A 22,540-nucleotide genomic window follows, 5' to 3' on the forward strand; every position below is an offset into this window, starting at 1 on the left:
TAACGCATTATGCAAAAGTTTGTCAGAAATAAAATGTGTACAATCATAAAGCAACTGTGTATTTAGCACTCACAACTCACAGATGATCGTTACGACTAAAAAACACAATATACAGTAAACTGAAAAACAGCACTTCTAATTACATTAGCTTGACATGTTCCATTCCCATGAATGGAACATGTCAAGCTAATGTAAAAAGATGTGCTATTGTAGATTTTACTGCATATATTGTGTTTTTTAGACTTATCAATCATCTGCTAGTGCTACATATGTGGACACAGCCATGTGCACATGGTGCTTTCTGATTAAAAAATTTTTATTTCTGACAAACCTTTGCATAATGTGCTATATTTTATCCACTAATATGGCAACTTGGTATGAGATTCCAATTCACAATGAACATTTTTATAATGATATTTGAAGACAAGAACATCACAGCAAAGCCTGTCAAAACCAGTTGCCAAAAGGCACTTTTAATCAGTGCAATAAGATGTGTGTACATAGTTGTTATTTTAAAACTGATATGCCGACTTCTAGTACAGCTCACAATACCAACATCTACATCTACACCGATACTCCACAAGCCACCTGACGGTGTATGGCGGAGGGTACCCTGAGTTCATCTATTAGTTCTCCCTTCTATTCCAGTCTCGTATTGTTCATGGAAAGAAAGATTGTCAGTATGCCTCTATGTGGGCTCTAATCTCTCTGATTTTATCCTCATGATCTCTTTGCGAGATATACGTAGGAGGGAGCAACATACTGCTTGACTCCTCGGTGAAGGTAGGTTCTCGAAGCTTCAACAAAAGCCCATACCGAGTTACTGAGTGTCTCTCTTGCAGAGTCTTCCACTGGAGTTTATCTATCATCTCCGTAACACTTTCACAATTACTAAATGATCCTGTAACAAAGTGCGCTGCTCTCCATTGGATCTTCTCTATCTCTTCTATCAACCCTATCTGGTACAGGTCCCACACTGCTGAGCAGTATTCAAGCAGTGGGTGAACAAGTGTACTGTAACCTACTCCTTTTGTTTTCGGACTGCATTTCCTTAGGATTCTTCGAATGAATCTGAGTCTGGCATCTGCTTTACCGACAATTAATTTTATATGGTCATTCTATTTTGAATCACTCCTAATGCCTACTCCTTGATAATTTATGGAGTTAACTGCTTCCAGTTGCTGACCTCCTATATTGTAGCTAAATGATCGAAGATATTTCTTTCATGTATTCGCAGCACATTACACTTGTCTACATTGAGATTCAATTTCCATTCCCTGCACCATGCGTCAATTCATTGCAGATCCTCCTGCATTTTAGTACAATTTTCCATTGTTACAACCTCTCAATATACTGCAGCGTCATCCACAAAAAGCCTCAGTGAACTTCCAATGTTATCCACAAGGTCATTTACATATACTGTAAATAGCAATGGTCCTACGACAGTCCCCTGCGCCACACCTGAAATCACTCTTACTTCAGAAGACTTCTCTCCATTGAGAACGACATGCTGCGTTCTGTTATCTAGGAACTCTTCAATCCAATCACACAATTGGCCTGATAGTCCATATGCTCTTACTTTGTTCATTAAACAACTGTGGGGAACTGTATCAAACGCCTTGCAGAAGTCAAGAAACCCAGCATCTACCTGAGAAGCCGTGTCTATGGCCCTCTGAGTCTCGTGGACGAATAGCTTTTCATATAATACATAGCACCACTTACTGGACTGAAGGAGAAGACTGTGTAATGATGTAAACATAGATCTGAATATGACAACAGAGTATTGTCAAATCCGGTCACGTATATGAATGAATGTTTTAGCGATCTTTGCAGTTGAAAATTCATTCAGTGTTTATAATACTACAGATCCTCCCCCCCCCCCCCCACCCCCCCTCCCCCCTGCTGACAATGTCAAAAGTATGTATTTGTGGGACCTTAGTTACATAAAGTTTATTATATTTCATATTGGTATGACAACAACCAGCTGTCCACCACGGTGAATGGCCACTGCCAAACTGTGGTCCAGAACAAATTGGACCAGCCTGTGATGCTATATGCAGCTGAAAAATAACATACTTAATTTCAATGGCTGCTTCACAACTCGAACCATCTTGATCTTTTTCTCCACCACCAGCTTTTCTTAACTACATAAGAGGGAGTTATTCTTGCAACACATTCTCTGTTATAGAAATCATCCCTGCCTCAATCTATAACAAGTTACTGTAGTCATACACTCCACCCACCATTTTCTGCCCCCCCCCCCCCCCCCCCCCCCGTCATGTCACCTCATCCCAATTCATATACCCTCACTCTCACTGTGCGACACTCTCTGCAAAGGCACCCACCAGTTTTTACCCCTTCTTTCCTGCTTTATTCTTCCTTCACCCCCCCCCTTTCGTCCCGACAGCCTACAGCCTCCTGCCACTGCACCTTGCAGCCTCGTCTTGCCACTGTCTACGTAGTCCCTGTACGCTCCACCAGGCAGTGCTCACTTCTCTTTCTGCACCTCTACCTTGTTAACCCTCCCCCTTTCAAGCACCACTTCAGGTTGCTACTGCCATTTGACACAGTTGCATTCTGGCCAGAGATCACAGTCACGTGTGACCGCGCGCGCCCGCGCCCGCTCGTGTGTGTGTGTGTGTGTGTGTGTGTGTGTGTGTGTGTGTGTGTGTTTTCTTTTTTCCTTTCTTTTCTGAGGAAGGCTTTGACCGAAAGCTCAATGTGTAACAGTCTTTTCATTGTGCCTCTCTGCAACTCAATGTGTCATCTTTACAGTGTATAGCAATCTACCCTTTTCATAATATTGTTGCTATCCCAACCTGGACTTTCCATTATTCATAGCAGTCAGAGCTATGTGAATATTGACAAATCATTGGCATTCAGTATTTTATGTGATGCACAATCTGCAAGATAGGTGCCCAGAGTATGTGTAAGCCAGTAGATGTTTTCGTCTTCCTGTAGTAACACTGACAGGTTGTACTCCAAGCCATTTCAACCCATATTCAACATCAGATTTATGCCACAGTCACTTTGGCCAATGTTTAATGAAAACTATTTATGGAATCTATCTCTTAAACTGTCAATAACATTTTTTAATTACTATAATATGCAAATTAATTATAGGAGCTACTGGACTTCATCATAAACTATCCAATAAACTAGGTTGAATCAACCCATGTTTGAAAACGTGACTGATGCAATGGCATTAGAATCCCAAATTCTGAATGCTTCTTACCTCATAAACACAATGGACAAGGCCGTATCTTGATGCACCATAATGTGTTTTGTCAAGCACTCCAGACAGCAGTTCACCATTATGTATCACTACTTCCGATTCTGACATAACAACTGGGTTCATAAACTCAGTACCTCCAGCTTTCCATCGTCTTGGTTTTACACTTTGCCAAGCCTGGGTGCAGAAAACATTTAATTATACTTACATTAAAAATATTTTTAAAAAATTGCATAATGATAAATTTTTAATATTGTCCAGTTACTATTCTTTTTCCCACACCTCATCCAGATGTTATATTATACAGCAATAATTTGAAATAAAAAAAGGATGAGCTTGATAAGAGAAACACGTACATTAGCACACTGCTTCCAGGATCTGGTGGGGGGGGGGGGGGGGGGGGGGGGGGGGGGGGCACAGCCTGACCAAATCTGCTCAGCAGATGAACTATATCTGGTGTATAAGCCAGCCTGGATGTCGTTTTTAGGCAGTTTTTGACAACCATCTATGTAAATACCAGGCTGGTACCCATCTCCCACCTCAGTTACATGATATGCAAACATTTAGAAAATGTACACACACTTTCACAACGTAACACTACACACAAGCAAATGGGGGTATACACACACTATGTCCTTGAGGGGGGTGGGGGGAATGGTGGCAACAGGAAGGATATCCAGCCACCCTCTATCACTAACATTACCAAATCCAAAAATTAACATGACTACCCTATGAAAATATGGGCTACAGAAGAAAATTAGTTCAGTAAGAACAAATGATGCAGTCATGAGAGAGATACAAAAACTCGTATCCAAACACCAAATGAGAAAGTGAATACACTGAAGATTTGCTTAACTGTTGCTGTTTATTCTTTTCCTGTATGAACACAACGTGCTGCAAATGAGGGACTGTATTGTTTTTTCCAAAACAGCGTCCATCACAAAAATTCACTACTTCACAGTTACAAACAGCTTATTCTAAACAAAAATGCTCTCAGTTTATTAAGAATAAAACAAGCTACCAAATGGGGAGCATTTCTTCAAAAGTCAGTAAGTGCTCAGTGGTTCAAAACTTAGATTTTTATTGTTACAGATCAAACTTGTTGCCATACCAGACCTGTTGAAATGGATTTGTCAAAAACTGATATTTGCTGTTGTTATAGGGCGTTGAAAACTATGAGTTTTTGCAAAACTCAGTATTTGCTCTCACTAATTAAAGCAAAAGTCAATACATGCAAACTGTGCTTTGCTTCTGAGAGACGTAAAAGGATATAAACAATGTTTCAATAGAAAAGAACAACATAAACTGTAGGAAAGCTCTTGTCACCAGAACCAACAATAGAAATAAATTATTGATTTATGCAACAACATTAATTCCTGATTACTGCTCAGTTCAAGCCATCTTTCTCAAGGAGAAGGAACATCAAGAAAGAACCAAAAAGGAATAATACTGTTTTAATAAATTACAGCATAAAGGAAAAAGATGGCTGGACAGTACCTGTATGTACCACATTTCAGGCAACAGTACCTGTATGTACCACATTTCAGGCAACATCAGAGGAGGCCAAAGACAGACTCTCAAATCAATATCTGGAAGAAAAAATCAATTAATAAAACACCACAGGTTGCACAAAATTTGTGCAAAAAAGTTCTATGCGACAATAAAGGAGGAAAATCCAAATGTGGTTAAAGCACGTTTTGATTTACAGTACTATAAAATCAGCAAATACCAATGCTCTCTGTAGGTGAAGTATTCTTCAAGATAGGTTTGGTTGTACAACTTTTGCATTATGATTCATTCCTGACAGCAGACAAAGGAAAGGAAAGCTTTATACTTGGCTTGAAACAGAAGCACCAAAAGGATGCAATGAAGTAGCCTCAGCTCTTATCACATTTTCTCAGAAACCTTCAGGTGTCCCAGCCAGAAAAATGGTCCAAATAAAATTCATTTATTTTCTGCCTACTGTACCTGTCTAAAATAAAAACAGTACTGATGTGTGTGCTAATGGCCTTCATGGGAGTAAGCAAGTAACTGAAAAAGCTAGTACATAGTTCCCTATTGGTGGTCTCACACATAATCTTGACAAAGTGTTTGGTAGACTGGATAAATACTACTGAAAAAATTAAGATACTGCTTAACCAAATGAATACTATAAAGTGTTGCAACATGGCATCACAAAGATACAAAATTAAAGATTAAGAAGCAAAGGATCTGAAGTCCAGTGGACTACAAGTCCTACAATCTACGATGGCTTTCAAAGTAACTGCCCATACGAGCGATGGCTTGTGAAAAGTCTAAGAAGGTACTGTCATTGCTATCTGAAACTTTTAATGGAAGTCCTGTATATGATGAACTGCAGCCAGGAAGTGAAGAAAGCAGCCACCTTGGAAAAGAACAACATTGTCAGCAAGGAAAAGGAAAAGTATGTCTTAAAACTTACAAGGCATTTTAACATGCCAGAAAGAGCAGAAGAGTTTTATAAGGACATTGTTGAAAGTGATCAACAGATTTCCAATTTAGTATTGTTTTATCCAGCATTTTGTGTTGTATTTCAGTAATGCTTGTTGCTGTTTCACACTTTTGCTTATCAAACATTTATGGGAGAGTATGATACTGAAGTGTTATATTGTAGTACATTACTGTATTTCTATGCAAAATGAACAGTAAAGTAGCTTCCTTGGCAATTAATGTTGAAGATAAAGACACAGAAAAAAATCAATGTATATTAACAGAGCTTTAGACTTTCATCTTTGGATTTATCAACTTTTAAGAAAACTTGCAAAGTCTGTCCGTCTACTCTGAAATAAGCAACGAAAATTTTCAAAATGTCATACACACAATCAGAATTGTTCCTACAAAATCTGTGTAAATGTTAAGTTATCTCACTTATGCAATTGATATTTTGGTATGACAGTTAAAAAATTTGTTTCTTCAAAAATTTGTTTTTTTGAGTAAATTGAGTTTTGTTAAAACTTTCTTCAATTATCCGGGTGTGGACTATTGTGCTTGTGGATTATCCATACATGTTTGGTTATTTTTGGAAATATACAAATGAAAAACCAAGTATTTGTTACAATTAGAACAAATATTTTCATTTAGAATACAAATTTCTGGTGGTGAAGACACCGAGTATAAAAATTTGCATGAGTGGTCACGTAGCAACACCTGTAAATCAGTATTTGAGCAGCTAAGTGACACAAATATAGTGGACGAAATGTTTTCAGTAGAGCAAGAGTGAAGACAAGGTGGTCGATGAACCCATTATATGCACACCTAGGCATGGAAATAATTTGATCTATTATCAGAGTATGAAAGATGAATTTTGTGAAATTATACATATTTTCTGACACACTAGAAAATGAGCACCATCTTCAGGAAAAACTTGAATGGAAAGAAAATGTAAACTTGGAGGACTATTTCTTGAAGGGGAACTGAAAGCAACTTACATGAAATACAGCAAGTTTTAAGATTAAATTTCTAAATCAATCGCCAGTTTCTAGCAAATAATGTGCAACTAACGCAGTGAGACTTGAATGTGGCATGTTTTGTAAATAAGGAAAATACTAGTTTCTGGTAAAAACAATCGCATTTTGGATCACTCACGTTTTTCGGTCTCAAGTCCACATTAGCCCAGAAGATGGGAAGCTTGCTGCACATACATAAATAGAAAGATTTCATTGAACAGCTACACTGTTAGTTCACAGAAGGTATATATTATTAATATCCATGTGATGATTGTTGTTTGTTACATTTTTCAATTCTTAAGGTGCAAAAAGATTGACACATAAAATTAAAAAAACAAGTCTACTTCGATGGGGTTACTGATGTATCATTGTTGACAATACATTTGAAGTTTGATCCTGTGTGTTCAGAAAAGTCTTATCAGATTAGGCCTAGTGCCTTAGAAGAACACAGTCACCATCCTAAAATAATAATAATATCACTTCTATTGTCCGTTTGCATTTTTGTGAGTTATTAACTGAGCAAAAGAGATGACCTATCCACCTACATCCATACCCTGAAAACCACTGTGAAGTGCGTGGCAGAGGGTACTTCCCATTTAGGGCTGCTTTTAGTTCCATTCACGCAGAAAGTGCGGGTGAAATGGCTGTTTAAACATTTCTGTGTGCACTATAATTAAACTAATTTTGTCCTAACTATCCTTACTGTAGTGACACATAGGGGTTTGTAGTGTATTCCCAGAGTCATCATTTAAAGTTGGTTCTTTAAGCTTTGTAAGTAGGCTTCCTAGGTCTGATTAAATATTTATACAGGTTTTTTTTTTCATACAGTACTCCATTCAGCTTTTTTCAGCAGTACATTATAGACAACTGCATTATCCGTGAAGCATCTGAGCTTACTATTAATATTGTCAGCAAGTTCATTAATACTACATGAACAGCAAGAATCCCGACATTCTTCCCCTGGGCACACCTGAAATTACTTCTACATTTGTCGATGACTCTACATCGAAGATAACTTGTTGTGTCCTCCATACCAAAAACTCCTCAGTCCAGTCACAAATTATGCTTGATATCCAATTCAATCATACTTATGATTATAAGTGCAAACTAGTACAGAGTCAAATGCTTTTTGGAAATCGAAAAGTATTACATCTATCTGACTGACTTGTTACATTACATTCGGAATGCCGTGAGGGAAAAGAAGTGTGAAATGGGTTTCACATAATCAACTTTTTTCAGAATCCACACTGGTTGGTATGGAGATGGTCATTCTGTTTGTTGTTGTGTTTTGAGTTCAGAAAATCTTCTATCTTCTACATCAAATGGTTGTCAATGATACTGGATGGCAAATTTGTGGACCTGCTACCCTTTAGACAGACGTGACCTGTGCTGCTTCTAACTACTGAGCATGGTTTTTGGTAAGGCTCTATGGCAAATTCCGGTTAAAAGAGGGGTTAACTCTGTCATTAATTTGGGACAGAATCTGGCAGGTATTCCATGTGCACTGGAGATTTGATTGATTTCAGCAATTTGAACTGTTTCTCAGCACCTACAACACTAATACCTATACCTCTCATCTTTGCGGTCATTCTAGAACTCAACTGCTACAATGTACCTTGATTTTCATTTGTAAAGAAACACTTGAAAACAAAGCTCGGCATTTCTGCTTTTGCTTTGCAACCTTCAAAGTTCTGTCCCTATCTGTTCCAAGAATGTCTGGACACTAACTTGGTGGTACCATTAACAACCTTTACGTATTTACGAATTTATGCGGGTTTCTTGAGAGATCCTTAATAATATTCTGCTGTGATAATCACTGAAGGCTCCAACACATTGCTCTCTTGACAGCCAAATGTTTCATTCACCACCCCCTTATCTTTAGTCCTATGCTTCATTTACACCTATTATGGAGTAGTCTCTGTTTCATTAGAATTTCTCTCTCTCTCTCTCTCTCTCTCTCTCTCTCTCTCTCTCTCTCCAGTGACTGTATGACTGTATCCCTTGGACGGTCCCTCACATTATGAGCTGTTCTACCAGGTACATATCTATTAAGAGCAAGGTCAACTATTCTTTTGAACATGGGCCACCATTCTTCCACATGCTCTTCTCCCAAGTTAAATTTTTAAGTTCTTTATTGAAAGACAACATTACTGCCTCCTTATCTAGTTTCCTTATAAAACAAACCTTTCTTCTTGTTTTCATCGCTGTTTGTACTTTGGTAATCATTGTTGTTACAACTGTGGTAAAATCACTGATACCAGTTTCTATGGGGACATTCCCAAAGGGTCAGGTCTATTTGTTGCTACCTGAACCAATATATTTCCGTCGTACATTGACGTATGAACAATCTGTTCTAGGTAGCTACCAGAGAATGTGTTCAATAATTTTTCAAAGAACGCCTTGTCACACCCACCTCTTAAAAAACTGTAATTTTTCTAACTGATGTTTGGATGATTTAAGTTTCCTCAAGTGACCACAGTACAACTGGGCAATTTACATACTAGTGAAATTAGGTTTTCTCAATAGTTTTTGGTTACATCTAAAGTGAGTCTGTTGGTAAGCAAATTCCAACTACAAGTTTATATCCACCCACGATATGACAATCTCACACACAACTTAAAAATATATCTCGGTGGGCCTGAGTTGCTTGTCTGCTGTAACTAATAAAGCATCTCCATTTACCATTAGCCTATACTTCTGATGTAACCTTAAATTTTCCCACAAATATCTCACTGCTGTCAATTTCGGATTTCAACTATCTTTCTGTACCTAGTATAAGATGAACTCCATAGCATTTTAGGAACACTTCAAATTATGGACTTTGCTGCAAATGCCTTGGCACTTTAACACTAGGATTTTAGTACTCTTGCCCATACAGTGCATTTCTTTCGATCTTATACGGAAACTTTTGGGTCCTCTACACTACAGCTATAGGTATCTGGACTGGATGGAGAGTCGTCTAATCTAAAAGACTTTTCTGTGCACCATCCACAGTCAGCTACTGGGGAGCAGCATCTGAAGTGCAGCATAGGACCAGAGCAGATATTATTGCTGCTTTCCTTGGGAAGCTATTGATGAAATATACACTATTGGGGATAGTATTGTCAACACAGTTAGTAGTATTAATCACACAACTCACAATATTTCCAAAGTACTTGAAAACAGTTAAACATTTTGCCACATATGGGCATCAGCCAGCTTTAATTACACTTTAAACTTTTTCAATCATTCACTTCCCAGTTTCTTCTAAATTTTCAAACTTCGCTGCATATGCAACTGTACCATCAGTCACATCATACATCACAACTACATTGTCAATCTTTTGTTCTACAGCAGGGAGCATGCTGAAATGAACATTCCAAATAAATTAAATGTGTTAACCTGACCAGGATGTTAATACAATAATTTGAATTTTATTTATTACTGTTAATTATTATCAACTGATCTGCTTATATGGCATAACATGCAATGCACTGGCTTTTGGGAGAGGAAGGAGAGCCAGAATGGGATTGAATCGTGCATTGGTTTGGTGCAATGGTCAGCCTGACTGTGGGGTTTAGATGGTTTTCCACATTCACTCTGGCATATGTTGGGCTGGCCCGTATCCCTACCTCATAAAATACAGTAAACAAACAATCTGGTTTGATGGAGTTGATTTATTTATTCATCCTTGGATCATCTAACAATGATATAGGATTTGTCATCTTAATCTTTTCACTGCTACAGATGTGCTCTCTGCAGTCCACACTGAGACATCTTTTGTTATGGCTATACTGCTCACCAAATGATGGTGCCTGTGCTGAGAGTCATCAATTTTATTTTGCTCATCTTACAGTCTGATATTTTTGCTCAATAAAGGACTGAATTTCTTTTCATTATACACCATAGTTACTGCGGTGCATAAAATTAAGTAAACATTGCACAAAGTTTTAAAGACATTGCTGAGCTAAATACACAACGTGTAAATGATGTGTAAAGTTGATTTTAGCTCAAGCACTGCAGTGAATAACATTTAGATAAGACATCAAAATTTTATTTGAAATTGAGAGCAGGACAATATCTCATTTTGGTCTCGAGTTACTGGGTTTTATGTCCAAAGGATGCTCTCACACATAATCACCCATTTATGTCCTTACACATTGTGAATCATGTCAGGGTGTATACTGGGACAAGGAAAAAAAAAAAAAAAATTCCCGGATTTCTCCCGGATATCCCGTTTAAAAAATATGCTTTTTCCCCAAGTGAAAAATACACTTTTTCTGTGCTAAGTGACAGTAGGTTTTCCGTAGAGTTTCCCTCGGAACTGTAAAACTTATCAATCCTTTGAATGGTTAACGTTTTATACAATCGCGCAGAACTTCCCGGAAAAAAAAAGAAAAGACGGGGCAGAGAAGTTTTGGAGAGACTTTTAATTTTTTATATATATATATATATATATATATATATATATATATATATATATATATATATATAAAGAGGGAGAGAGAGAAGTTTTGGAAGGACCTTTGATTTGCACCAAACACAGCGTGTTAGTTTCCGGAGCGTTGAAACCGAGGTTGCGATGTCCTTTTGTAAGCGAGTCATATCTCAAGCCACGAGATCTCGCCAGCCGATGACAGCAGCTATTCAGAGCATAGGACACGTGTTACAGTCAGCCAATAGCAAGATCACTGGTTACATAGCACGAACACGCAAGAGGAAAAGTTAACGGTTTACATTAATGTACACGGTACCGTATATCTACAAGAAAAGCTAAGCTTTCACATATAATTTTGGTCTCTAAGATTAACACACTACAACAGACGCTAAGTTTTCACATGTAATGTTGATTTTTTTTTTTTTTTTTTTGCATGTGTTATATTTTAAGATACATCGCACAAATGTGCTAGTAAATTTAAAATTCTGACAAAAATGTCTCGAAATTCTTGTAAGTGGCTGGTCCTCAAACTGTTCAGTTTCTAATGCTCTGTGATTTAGATATCCATCCCACTTTCTCACACGTAACATAATTCATCTTGCGTAAAAAGAAATTTACTTTGAAAGTAATGCTTTTCTAACCACCGTTCACAATACTATCTGGAGACTGTTAGAAATAGGTTCGATTTACCAGTTGCCATAGAGCGCCAGAAAAACAGGCATTATTGTGCGTGTGCAACTGTATTGGTGTAGGAAGCCCGCATGTTCGTGTGTATTAAGCTTGTCAGTGTGGTTTTTGGGATGTAAATTTTCTTGGAGAACCAGTACTCTGCGATCTCATTTTTGGTTTTTTATTATGGCATAATGCCATATATGGCAGAAGATGATAACGTGCACTTGAAATTCAGCTTCACTTGGAACTAGGCAATACTGTGGAATGAAACACTTCGTTTCAAATAAAATGACTGATAACTGCCTCAGCGGAAAGATTAATAAAGCCAAATTTCTTTAGCAAACTTGCAAAATTAACTTCACTGTTCTGCAAGGCGATTAATGCTTGACTGCTACAAACTTGGAAATAAAATAAAATCAGAAAACTGAAATTAATAATATATTTTTGCCCTCCATAATTATGTGAATGTATTTTAATTCAATGGTAACTTCCGGCCACAGAAATCCGTTTTGTTTTCATTTGATGTGGGAGCTGTACACGAAGAGAAGCAGCGAAATCACTTAACGTAAACACGGGTCACGTGGAGAACCCCTCCCCACTACAACTCTGTGCAAGCGTGAATCTGGCAGCTAGGGCCCGGGAGAAAAATTTTTCTCTTTTGCATCTGGCTGCTTGCTGCTACTACCGATACAGCTAACAGCCAAACTTCAAGTAGCGGGAGAAGATACTGCTTATACACGAGTCAAATGCGCATGCGCAACAGACCGCTGGCAATTGGTCAAACGAACCTTACGTGAACAGTTGTGACGTCATGCTCATAGCAAGCCGTTTATTGTTACGAAGAATTACAGTCTGCGCCCTACGGCCTTTGACATATTTTTGCTATTTGCAGACGCTTGTGCGTGCACGGTGTTTTGTTGTTGTAAATTGCACATTTCCTTTGCCACTAAAGTTCAATTTTTTTGCCTCTCGTTTATATTTTCTTGCTGCAGTATCATTCTCCAGTAGCAGGATACAATAACATTCTTTGCTAGAGAATCAATTCTGCAGTCAAAATTACAAAACTTTAACTGAAAGCTAAAACAATGAAAAATTCTCGGAATTCCGAAAAATTCCCCGGTTTTCTCCCGGATGAAAAAATTCCCAGGTTTTTCCCGGATTTCCCGGTTGTCCCGGGTCATAGACACCCTGCATGTGGTCATCATTTTACAAATGATTCAAAATATCAAAGCGAGTTTTTTTTTTTTTTTTTTTTTTTTTTTTTTTTTTTTTTTTTTTTTTTTTTTTTTTTTTTTTTTTTTTTTTTTTGTGCAAATGATCGCACACAATGACAAAATGAAGTACATAACTCATCTGCAGCAGTGAGACGGTGCTTACAGACAAACACACTGAAGTGGTGTGCTTACACACATCCAAAGGACCTGGGGGACAGCATATCAGGGCATGTATAGATGCACACCGCATCAAAAGGGTTAATACAATGAAAATAAATAGCTAAAAATACACATAACGACAGAATTCGGAAGTACATTTTTATGAGGACAGGACAGGTAGTCAGCCACGGCTTGCTGAACGAACTATAACAGCATCTGCCTGAAATGATTTAGGAAAACCTAAATCAGGATGGCTGGACAGAGCAAACGCCATACCCCCAAATATGAGGCAGTATCTTAACAACTACAATGCCTCATTTGGCTGGTCCCTATTGTACAATGTTCTTTGATTTAAACACTTCCTGCACTAGATAATTGACATTGTAAAACATAATTTTGCACTGCATCACTGTACACACTAAGGACACCTAATAATGACTTCTGGGCCATACACATGCTGCTACGCCTCTTGCACTCCCTCCAGGCTGTAAGGAAAGCTGACACCTGGCCTATAAACACACAATTTGTAATTATGCCCCATACACGTGTTCACGCCCTCCATTCAATCTGCCTGAAAAAATTAGTTAGCTCCCCATGAATATAAGATGATGAGCTTCAGAGAGTGAGAAGAAATTACGGTCATGCACTAAAGATGTTGGCACTTGGTTTTCTTGTAAAAGCATTACATGGTGATCGTGATGTGCCAGGGTGTTGCAGTTCTCCCCTTCCACTATTAAAAACTGCTCTGTGTCCTCTAACTGATTTTTAACTGTGTATTAGGCATTACCTATAAAGAAAGTTTCAGCCACCTTTTTAAACAGATGTATTTTAGTAAACTTTGTCATCTCTATGGGAAATCTATTATACTGTTTTTCTCTCTGATAGAAAATACTGTTTTGAATTTTCTGTTTGCTTTTCCCTGGTAAATTAAAGTCCAAACTGGCTCTTGTTCCATGATTATGTATGTCCATTTTCTTTATGTTCAATGTTAATTTATTACACACACTCTAATCATAAACATCCTGGAGGATTTCACTTACTTTCTTTAAAAGGATTTCTGGCATTTTATCAGTGATTATGATGTTGCTGTCTTCAGCAAAGAGAACATTTTTCTCCCTGTCTTGTTCTGTCTGTAAAGTCACTGATACACATTAAGAACAGAATGAGACCCAATATACTAACCTTAGGGACACCACTTTTGTTTCTTTTTTTCTGTCTGACAATTGTTTTACTAAAAATTCAACAACAGTTTCGTAATACAGGGTGATTCAAAAAGAATACCACAACTTTAGGAATTTAAAACTCTGCAACGGCAAAAGGCAGAGCTAAGCACTATCTGTCGGCGAATTAAGGGAGCTATAAAGTTTCATTTAGTTGTACATTTGTTCGCTTGAGGCGCTGTTGACTAGGCGTCAGCATCAGTTGATGCTAAGATGGCACTTCATCACTGGCCTCCAAGAAGCCCTGCGATTTTTTCTTATGGGGGTATGTTAAGGATATGGTGTTTCGGCCACCTCTCCCAGCCACCATTGATGATTTGAAATGAGAAATAACAGCCGCTATCCAAACTGTTACGCCTGATATGCTACAGAGAGTGTGGAACGAGTTGGAGAATCGGGTTGATATTGCTCGAGTGTCTGGAGGGGGCTATATTGAACATCTCTGAACTTGTTTTTGAGTGAAAAAAAAACTTTTTAAATACTCTTTGTAATGATGTATAACAGAAGGTTATATTATGTTTCTTTCATTAAATACACATTTTTAAAGTTGAGGTATTCTTTTTGAATCACCCTGTATATGTAAAGTAAGGGAACCGTAACCACCTACATAGCGGACTGATGGGTAGAGCACAGAACACAACAGAAAACAGCTATCATACTAGTTCCAAGCACTAGTCTTTTTCTAGTAGAAGTACACACATTCACACACGACTACACAGACACTCAAATGCACATTGCCGTGGCCACAGGAAGACTAATTATTGATACACAATTGTGGTAGACATTTGCCTAAGCTGATGGAGGTGGGGAGGGGGTAGGGATGGGTGCATGGAGAAGGTAGTGGGGTAAGACGCATGTATTTGGACAGATGATTCCATAGCCACACAACAGCATGGAAAGAGTAGAGATGGTAAAGCAAAGGGAGATGTAGGAAAATGGAGAGGTGGGGAAACTGAGAGGGAGGAAATGAGAGAAATGTGAAGAAAAGGAGAATGGGAGGGGGGGAGGGGACTGAGTACACCCACATGGAGAATGGGGAGGGAGGAGTGGCAGAGGATGGCAGTGCAAGATCTGGATGAGAAAGGAATAATGTGGAACAGAAGACAGAAGGAAAGAGGTAAGGTGAGACAGTGGGAACATATTAGCAGAGGTTTAGGCCAGGGGGATTACAAGAGCACGTGATATGTTGGAGAAACAATTCCCATCTGTGTAGTTCAGAGAAACTTGCACTGGAACGCAGAATTCATATTGTCCACACAGTGTAGCTGCTGTCGAAATCATTTGTGTTGTGGTAAGCAACATGCGCGGCAACTGAATGGTCGCGTTTGCAGTTTGTCACAGATTGGCAGTGGCCACTCTCACGAGTACTCAATTGATTACTCGTCCTTCTGTGCAGTAATTGCCATGTGGCTGTTATACAAGGTGTCTCAGAAAATGTTGTGACAAACTTCTATGACAGGTGGGGCACAGCATAATAATTGAGAATTGCATGGCAAACTATGACCACAATCATCATCTTATGCCACTAGGTGGTGCTGTACATGAGATTAATGGAGGGGGATGTGAGGATTTCCTCATTCGAGTGCTAGGTTGCATATGAGGAGCACGTTACGGTATATGAAAAGTGAGCTTGTACACATGCACTTAATGTACAGAATAGGTGAGAGCAATGGATGAGTCTTTGGATGCATTTATTGAGAACGCTACCCAGGCAGACATCAACCACACCACAGTTTGTCTACATGTCCACTACGAAATTAGTGCAAGAAGAGTCATTAAGAAGTGGCAAGGCTACTGAAAGCAGGCCACTATTGGCGTGTTTGGTTGTTTAGAGAAGAAAGTGTGTTGGATGCTGTGAAGATTAATCTAAGCATCAGCTTATGTTCCTTTGCCTTGGGCTTAAAAATGTCTCATAGCAGTTTCCAGCATATTTTAACACCGAGCCCGTACATGACTTTCACCTCCAAAGTCACCTGTTATTGCACCCAGTGACCATCATGCACATGTCCATTTTGCAAGTGGTTTCTGCAACAATGTGGCCAAGATGTATATTTCCCAGCTTACACGTTGTTCATTGAATGAGGCCACATTCACCAGGAATGGTGTATTCAATCAACACAATGAGTATTTGTGGGCACCTCAAAATCCTCACAGTGTGCGGCACGATGCAGTACAATATCACTTCACAGGTAATATGTGGGCAGTTTGGTTGGTGACTACTTAGTCACGCCTTACCTTTGTCCATCCAGCTTGATTGCCATGAACTATCTGAGCATTCTGGAAAATGTTCCTTCCGGCTTGCCTGAAATTGTTCCAACAAATGTGAAGAAGCTTATATTGGACCTGCCGTTCGTAGGCATCTGAGCAGATCATTCCAGCATTGATGGGTTGGTTGTGGTGGACCGATTCCCTAGCCCCCCCCCCCCCCCCCCCACTCAAACGGATTTATCGAGCCTTGATTTCTTTCTGTGGGGAGCCATGAAATCTCTCATGTATCGCAATTATGTGGAGTCTGAAATGGTTCTCATTTAGAAAATTATTTATGCAGCTGCTACAATCAAAGAACTCCCACTGTGTCCAGCAGTCAATGCTCTGTCAGTGTCATACGTGCATGGTGTGGCGTCTGACCGTGCAAACTTTGAACATCTATTGTAACATTACAGTAGAATTCGTGTCGTACACCATGTGTACTCATTATGTCCAAATGAATCACTTTCTTGTTTTCTTTCTGATCTTTGACCTCTGCTACCCTTTGTTGCCAAGTTGCTAAGCAATGCTTAATCCTTAAGATGTGCCTCACCTTCCCTAGCAGTTTGTCACAACACTTCTGGGATCCCTGTATAACATGGCTGCTACCATACGTGCCCCTGCCTTTTAGAGGTTGGTGATGCCAGTGACTGGACTGCAGTAGGAGGTGGTAGGTGGTCATATGGGACAAGTCTTGCACCTGAGCTGACCACAAAGGAACACCCCATGCAGTGCAGGTTTAGAGGTAGGATTGGAATAGGGATGGACAAGGAGCTTCTTTAAGCTGGACGGGTGGTACAACACTACTTTGGGAGATGTAGATATTGATTCTGGGTAGAATATCCCTCATCTCAGGGCACAACGAGACGTACTCAAAGCTCTGGTGGAGGATGTGGTTGAGCTTCTCAAGGCCAGGGTGATACTGGATGGTCAGAGGAGTGCTAGTTAGTAGCTGATTAACAAGTTTATTGGATGTCAGAAAAGAAGATGGCATGGGAGATTTGTTTATGGATGAGCTAGATTTTGTCTGTCACTAAAAGATCTGTTAAGGTTATCAGTATATTTCAACAACTCCTGTTTTCCACTGCATATGCGACATATATGGATGGTAAGGCTGTAAGGAAGAGACTTTAATATGAAATGGGTATCAGTTGTCATGGTGGAAATACTGTTGGAGATGGGTGCACCTGATACATATTTATAGAGCCATCTGAGTGGTGGAGACTGACATCCAGGAAAGTAGCTCATTGTATTGGAAAGGATCAAGTGAAGTGGATTTGAGAAATGGTGGTGGAGTTATAGAGGAAAAAGCAAAAGGCGTCCTTGCTGTGAATCCTGGTCACGAAAATTTCATCAATGAATCTGAACCAGACAAGAGGTTGTGTTTGTTTACCAGATAGGAAGGTTTCCTCCAGATGGCCAATAAATAAGTTGGCATATGTGGTGTCAAGCGAGTACCCATGGCAATGTCAAGGATTAGTTTATAGATTTGGCCTACAAAAGTGAAATAATTGTCGATCAGGATGGGGCTGGCAATGTGGATTAGGAAAGAGGTGGTCAGTTGGGTATCAGGAGGATGTTGACTAAGGTAGCTTTCCAGGTGGCTGCAAGGCCATGGACAAGGGGGACATTGGTGTACAAGGACATCACACTCACAGTAAACAACTAGGAGTCTGGTGGTAACGGGACAGGGACTGTGGAGAGGCTGTGAAGGAAGTAAGCAATATACTTTGAACATGTGACTCAACAGCTGCACAACAAGATGTAAAGCCTTTGCATAGATGCCTCTTTCCTCTATCACCACCATGCATCCTTCCCTACTCCTTCCCCACCTCTGTCAGCTCATGCAACTGCTTTCAATAATCGAGTATTAACAATAATTAGTCTTGTAGTATTTTATGGACACATATAAGAATATATATGTACCACAGTCATCTGTAAAAATTTCTAATACCACTTTGCTGATCTCTGTAACGTTCAACAGTACTTCTCCCAATGCACAAACTGAACTGTGTTTCATAAAACAAAGTTTATTCAATTCACAGACCGATGGCACAATCCTAACTTCTGTCCTTTAGGATAACTGAAGACTGCAGTGACAAGAAGGCAGTCTGGTCACCAAGTTAAATAAAGTTAGTTCTCCGAATCATGAAAACAGCAGAAGCTGTATGAAAGAACAAATACTAAGAAACAGAAATAGTATGTTTAGAACAGAGATACATTACTTTTCTACGAGGTTTCCAACCTTCCCTAGAAACACAGCAAGCAGCTGGAAACATAGCTACATGCAAACTGCATCAAATGCTGCCAAGAAATATGCTATATAGATTGGTACCATTACATCACTAATGGTCTGCAGCTAGAAACATAGCTACATGCAGACTGCCACAAATGATGCCTAAAAATACACTATATGGATTCGTACCATTACATCACTAATGACCTGCAGCTAGAAACAAGCTACATGCAAACTGCCTCAAATGCTGCTAAAAAATACACTATATGGCTTGGTCCCATTACATCACTAATGATCTGCAGTGAGTAGATGACCCTAATGTACTTTATGACTCTTACCATTCCAATAAGCAGTGTAAGAAGCATCCGCAAAAGCAAAAACACATTTTTATTGTAAATAATCTGTATACAGAGTAATTCAGGACCTAAGTAACAAACTGAACTGAAGATAAATGAAAGAGATTATCTGCAGAATCTCTGAGGGAAGGAATATGTGGAAAACACAAGAAGAAAGGGCTGGATAACAGGACATGCATTATGACATCACAGAACAATTTAAATGGTACTACAGGGAGCCACAGAGGGAAAACTGCGGAGAAAGACAGTGACACTGACACATCCATGAATAAATCAGCAAAGGGTCCTCTATGACCACATAGTTCACTAACGCCTTCAGTCCACCTGCGCACGTTGGTTGAGCACTTTAGAAATGTAGCTGTACAGAGACAAACCTTGACAGATTCCTAGATGCCTGCAGACAGGCAACCCCTCAAGACCCTTCAGCTGCTGCTCTACACCTACTTTCAGCCCCATGAAGTCCTTAGCAAAGGGCTGAACATCCAGGTAGTGTCAGCAGTGTCAAAGATTGTCAAGAACTGTACATTTTCAGGAGGTGGTCTCCAGTGCATATATATTTGGAAAACATTATATTACTGCTTGAGCTGGCAGTAAAATTCTTTATTTACACAACTGGTTTTGGTTGAATGACCATCATAAAAATGTTCAAAGCTTCATACTTAGTGAAATACAAAATCAGCATTAATGCCAGTAAAATGAATGACTACACTACTTAGCATAGGTTTTATAGAGCGATAATGTTATTTATATTATGATGACATCAGTGTCTAACTCATTGTTTTATCATTTGATGATACTGCTTTGGTATTTTGCCTAAGATGAAGCTGCGAATACTTTTATGAACTTGGTGATGGTCAGTCCACCAAAACTGGTTGCGTAAACAAAGAATTCTACCATCAGCTCAAGGTGGAAATGTTACATTTTTCAAGATGTCAAGTACATTGTTCTGTTGCACATCACACTGTTAAATGTATGTAAATGAATGCTCCAAGGGAAGGGGTAGTTTCACTGATGCTCTTTATGCCACCTTCTGGGGCCTCTTCACATCTACTCTGAGCGGTGGTGTGTCTGAAATGTTTTCCTGAGCCACCCATAAGACAATCACATGATTTCAACCTTGGGCATTGCTGTTCTGACCTCCAATCACAGAGGCATTGAACAAAGGAGTGAGCTCTGGGTAAGGGAGGCTGTGATGAGCTCCCCATGATGTGACATGTCCATGGTAGCATTGGGCAGAATTGTGGTGAAATTTGGTGCCCATGTGACAACATTAACCTATCTTATACCATCCATGAACTTCTGGCTTCTGGTGTTTTTTTCACATATTGACACCTTGTTGCTTGAAGTGTCACCCAGCCCGAGGTGGCATTGCAGGGCGCCATACTTCTGCAGTGTCATAGAGGAAGGTTGTAGGCACCTTTGAGCCAAATTTCACACTTCTGCATGGCAATGAGAGAAATGATGGCGTTCCAAAAAAGTTACCCTTTAATTCTTTTGAGCAGTGTATTTTACACTTATAAATTGTTTACTAGAATAATATACAGGCAACAGAAAGAGAACCTGAGAAGAACTGAAAAAGGAAATAACAATTTGTCTTCAGAGAAAGTAAAGATGCCACAGACACAGTTCTGACCTTGCTGTTGGTAAAATAAAGAAAAACTGCAAAACATCCATTAAATTTAAGAAACTAGGGAATGCTTCCAGTTTAATAAACTGAAAAGAGATGTTTTAAATATTATTAAGAATGAAGAATAGGGGCCAAGCATAGAATTAGACACGTAGCCTACAATTCCTTCAATAATGTTTCTGTTGAGATGGGAACAGGCATGTTTGTAATCACTGTTGTTTAACTCGCATGTAAAAGAAGCGCTGAAGGAACTGAAAAGAAATTTCGTAACAGGAATGCAAAGAAAACAAATACCAATGATAAAGTTTGTCATCTGTAAAGCTCTTTTGGAGGAAGACATAGAACTGTTCAATAGTATGACTGCCTACACAGCAGGAATTCTGCAAAACCAAATGTAGGTGAAAGTGGTGGAGAATAACGCAAATTAGGATAGTGAATCACTGAACATCAAAATTGTGGAAGAATTCCACTACATAAAAAACATCTTTACGCAAATGGCTGGAACAAAGAAGCAATCAGAAACAAATTGACACAGATACAGAAACCTTTCTTCAATGAAATACCTTCATTAGTATGAAATACTAACACAGAATAGATGCAAATGTTTCTCAAACAGTAAATTTCAAGCAAACAACAGACCGTGGGAGCATCTGGTTTAACACAAGGCTGCCATATCATTATCAATGGTCTCAAGAAATGTGCAATTCATTGCAAATCACTGTGAAATAGAGGGACATCAGAACTGCAGTACTGGTATCTCCAAGAAGTTTTGAATCAGTTTTCCAAAGAATTCAGGAGACAAATTATTTCAGACACAAATCATCATGACAGGTTGAATACGAATGTGTCAAAAATGAGCTGCTGGCATTTTTTTCTGCTACAAACGATCGGCACAATTTATGAAATTGGAGTACTGATGCACTTGCTGTTGGTGGTAATATCTGTACGTAAAGAAACTTACCTGCATAAATTTATAATAATGATCACATCAGCAGAAACTGCATGAAAAATAACAAATATAAGAGATTTGACAGAAACAATACTGTAGAGTTATGATATATATGGGAAAGATATTGTCCAATTTAAGTTTTAAACTGTGCCACTCTCAGACTAGGAGAGTGTTTCTCAAAAGAGATGAAAACACAAATCTGATTCCTACTAATCTACATCTATGTTTGTACTCCACAAACCACTAAAGTGCATGGCAGAGGGTAATTCCCACTGTGCCAATTATTAAGGCTTCTTCCTGTTCCACTAATGTATGGAGCATTGGAAAAAGAGTGTTTAAATGTGTCTATGCATGCTGCAATTAATCCAGTCTTGTCCTCATGATTCATACAAGAGCGACACTTAGGGATCATATCATATATTTCTAGAGCCATCATTTAAAGCTGTTCTTCAAACTTTGTAAGTAGGCTTTTTTGGGATTGTTTGCATCAATCTTTAAATATCTGCCACTTCTGTTTCTTCAGTGACTTTGTGACACTCTCTTATAGGTCAAACAAACCTAAGACCAATCATGCTGCCCTTCTATGTACAGGCCTACAGTTAATATTCCCGGTCATTCCTATTTGGTATAGATCCCACACTCTCAACTGAAATATATTTTTGAATGAGTCACACGAGCGATTTGTAGGCAATCTCCTTTGTAGACTAATTGAATTTCCCTAGTACTGTACCAATGAACCAAAGTCTG

At 38.9% G+C, this 22,540-nt stretch overlaps 1 protein-coding gene across 1 annotated transcript in view; it reads right to left on the minus strand.

Moving 5' to 3' along the window:
* Positions 1-22,540, minus strand: part of LOC126088396 (DNA-directed RNA polymerase I subunit RPA1) — a 326,390-nt gene that overhangs the window by 179,007 nt on the left and 124,843 nt on the right. The window contains exon 15 of the mRNA XM_049906539.1: positions 3,236-3,409. Within this exon, the coding sequence (XP_049762496.1) occupies positions 3,236-3,409 (174 nt within the window). The remainder of the gene's footprint in view (positions 1-3,235; positions 3,410-22,540) is intronic.

The sequence above is a fragment of the Schistocerca cancellata genome, chromosome 1 (genome assembly GCF_023864275.1).
Source record: "Schistocerca cancellata isolate TAMUIC-IGC-003103 chromosome 1, iqSchCanc2.1, whole genome shotgun sequence".
Taxonomy (NCBI): domain Eukaryota; kingdom Metazoa; phylum Arthropoda; class Insecta; order Orthoptera; family Acrididae; genus Schistocerca; species Schistocerca cancellata.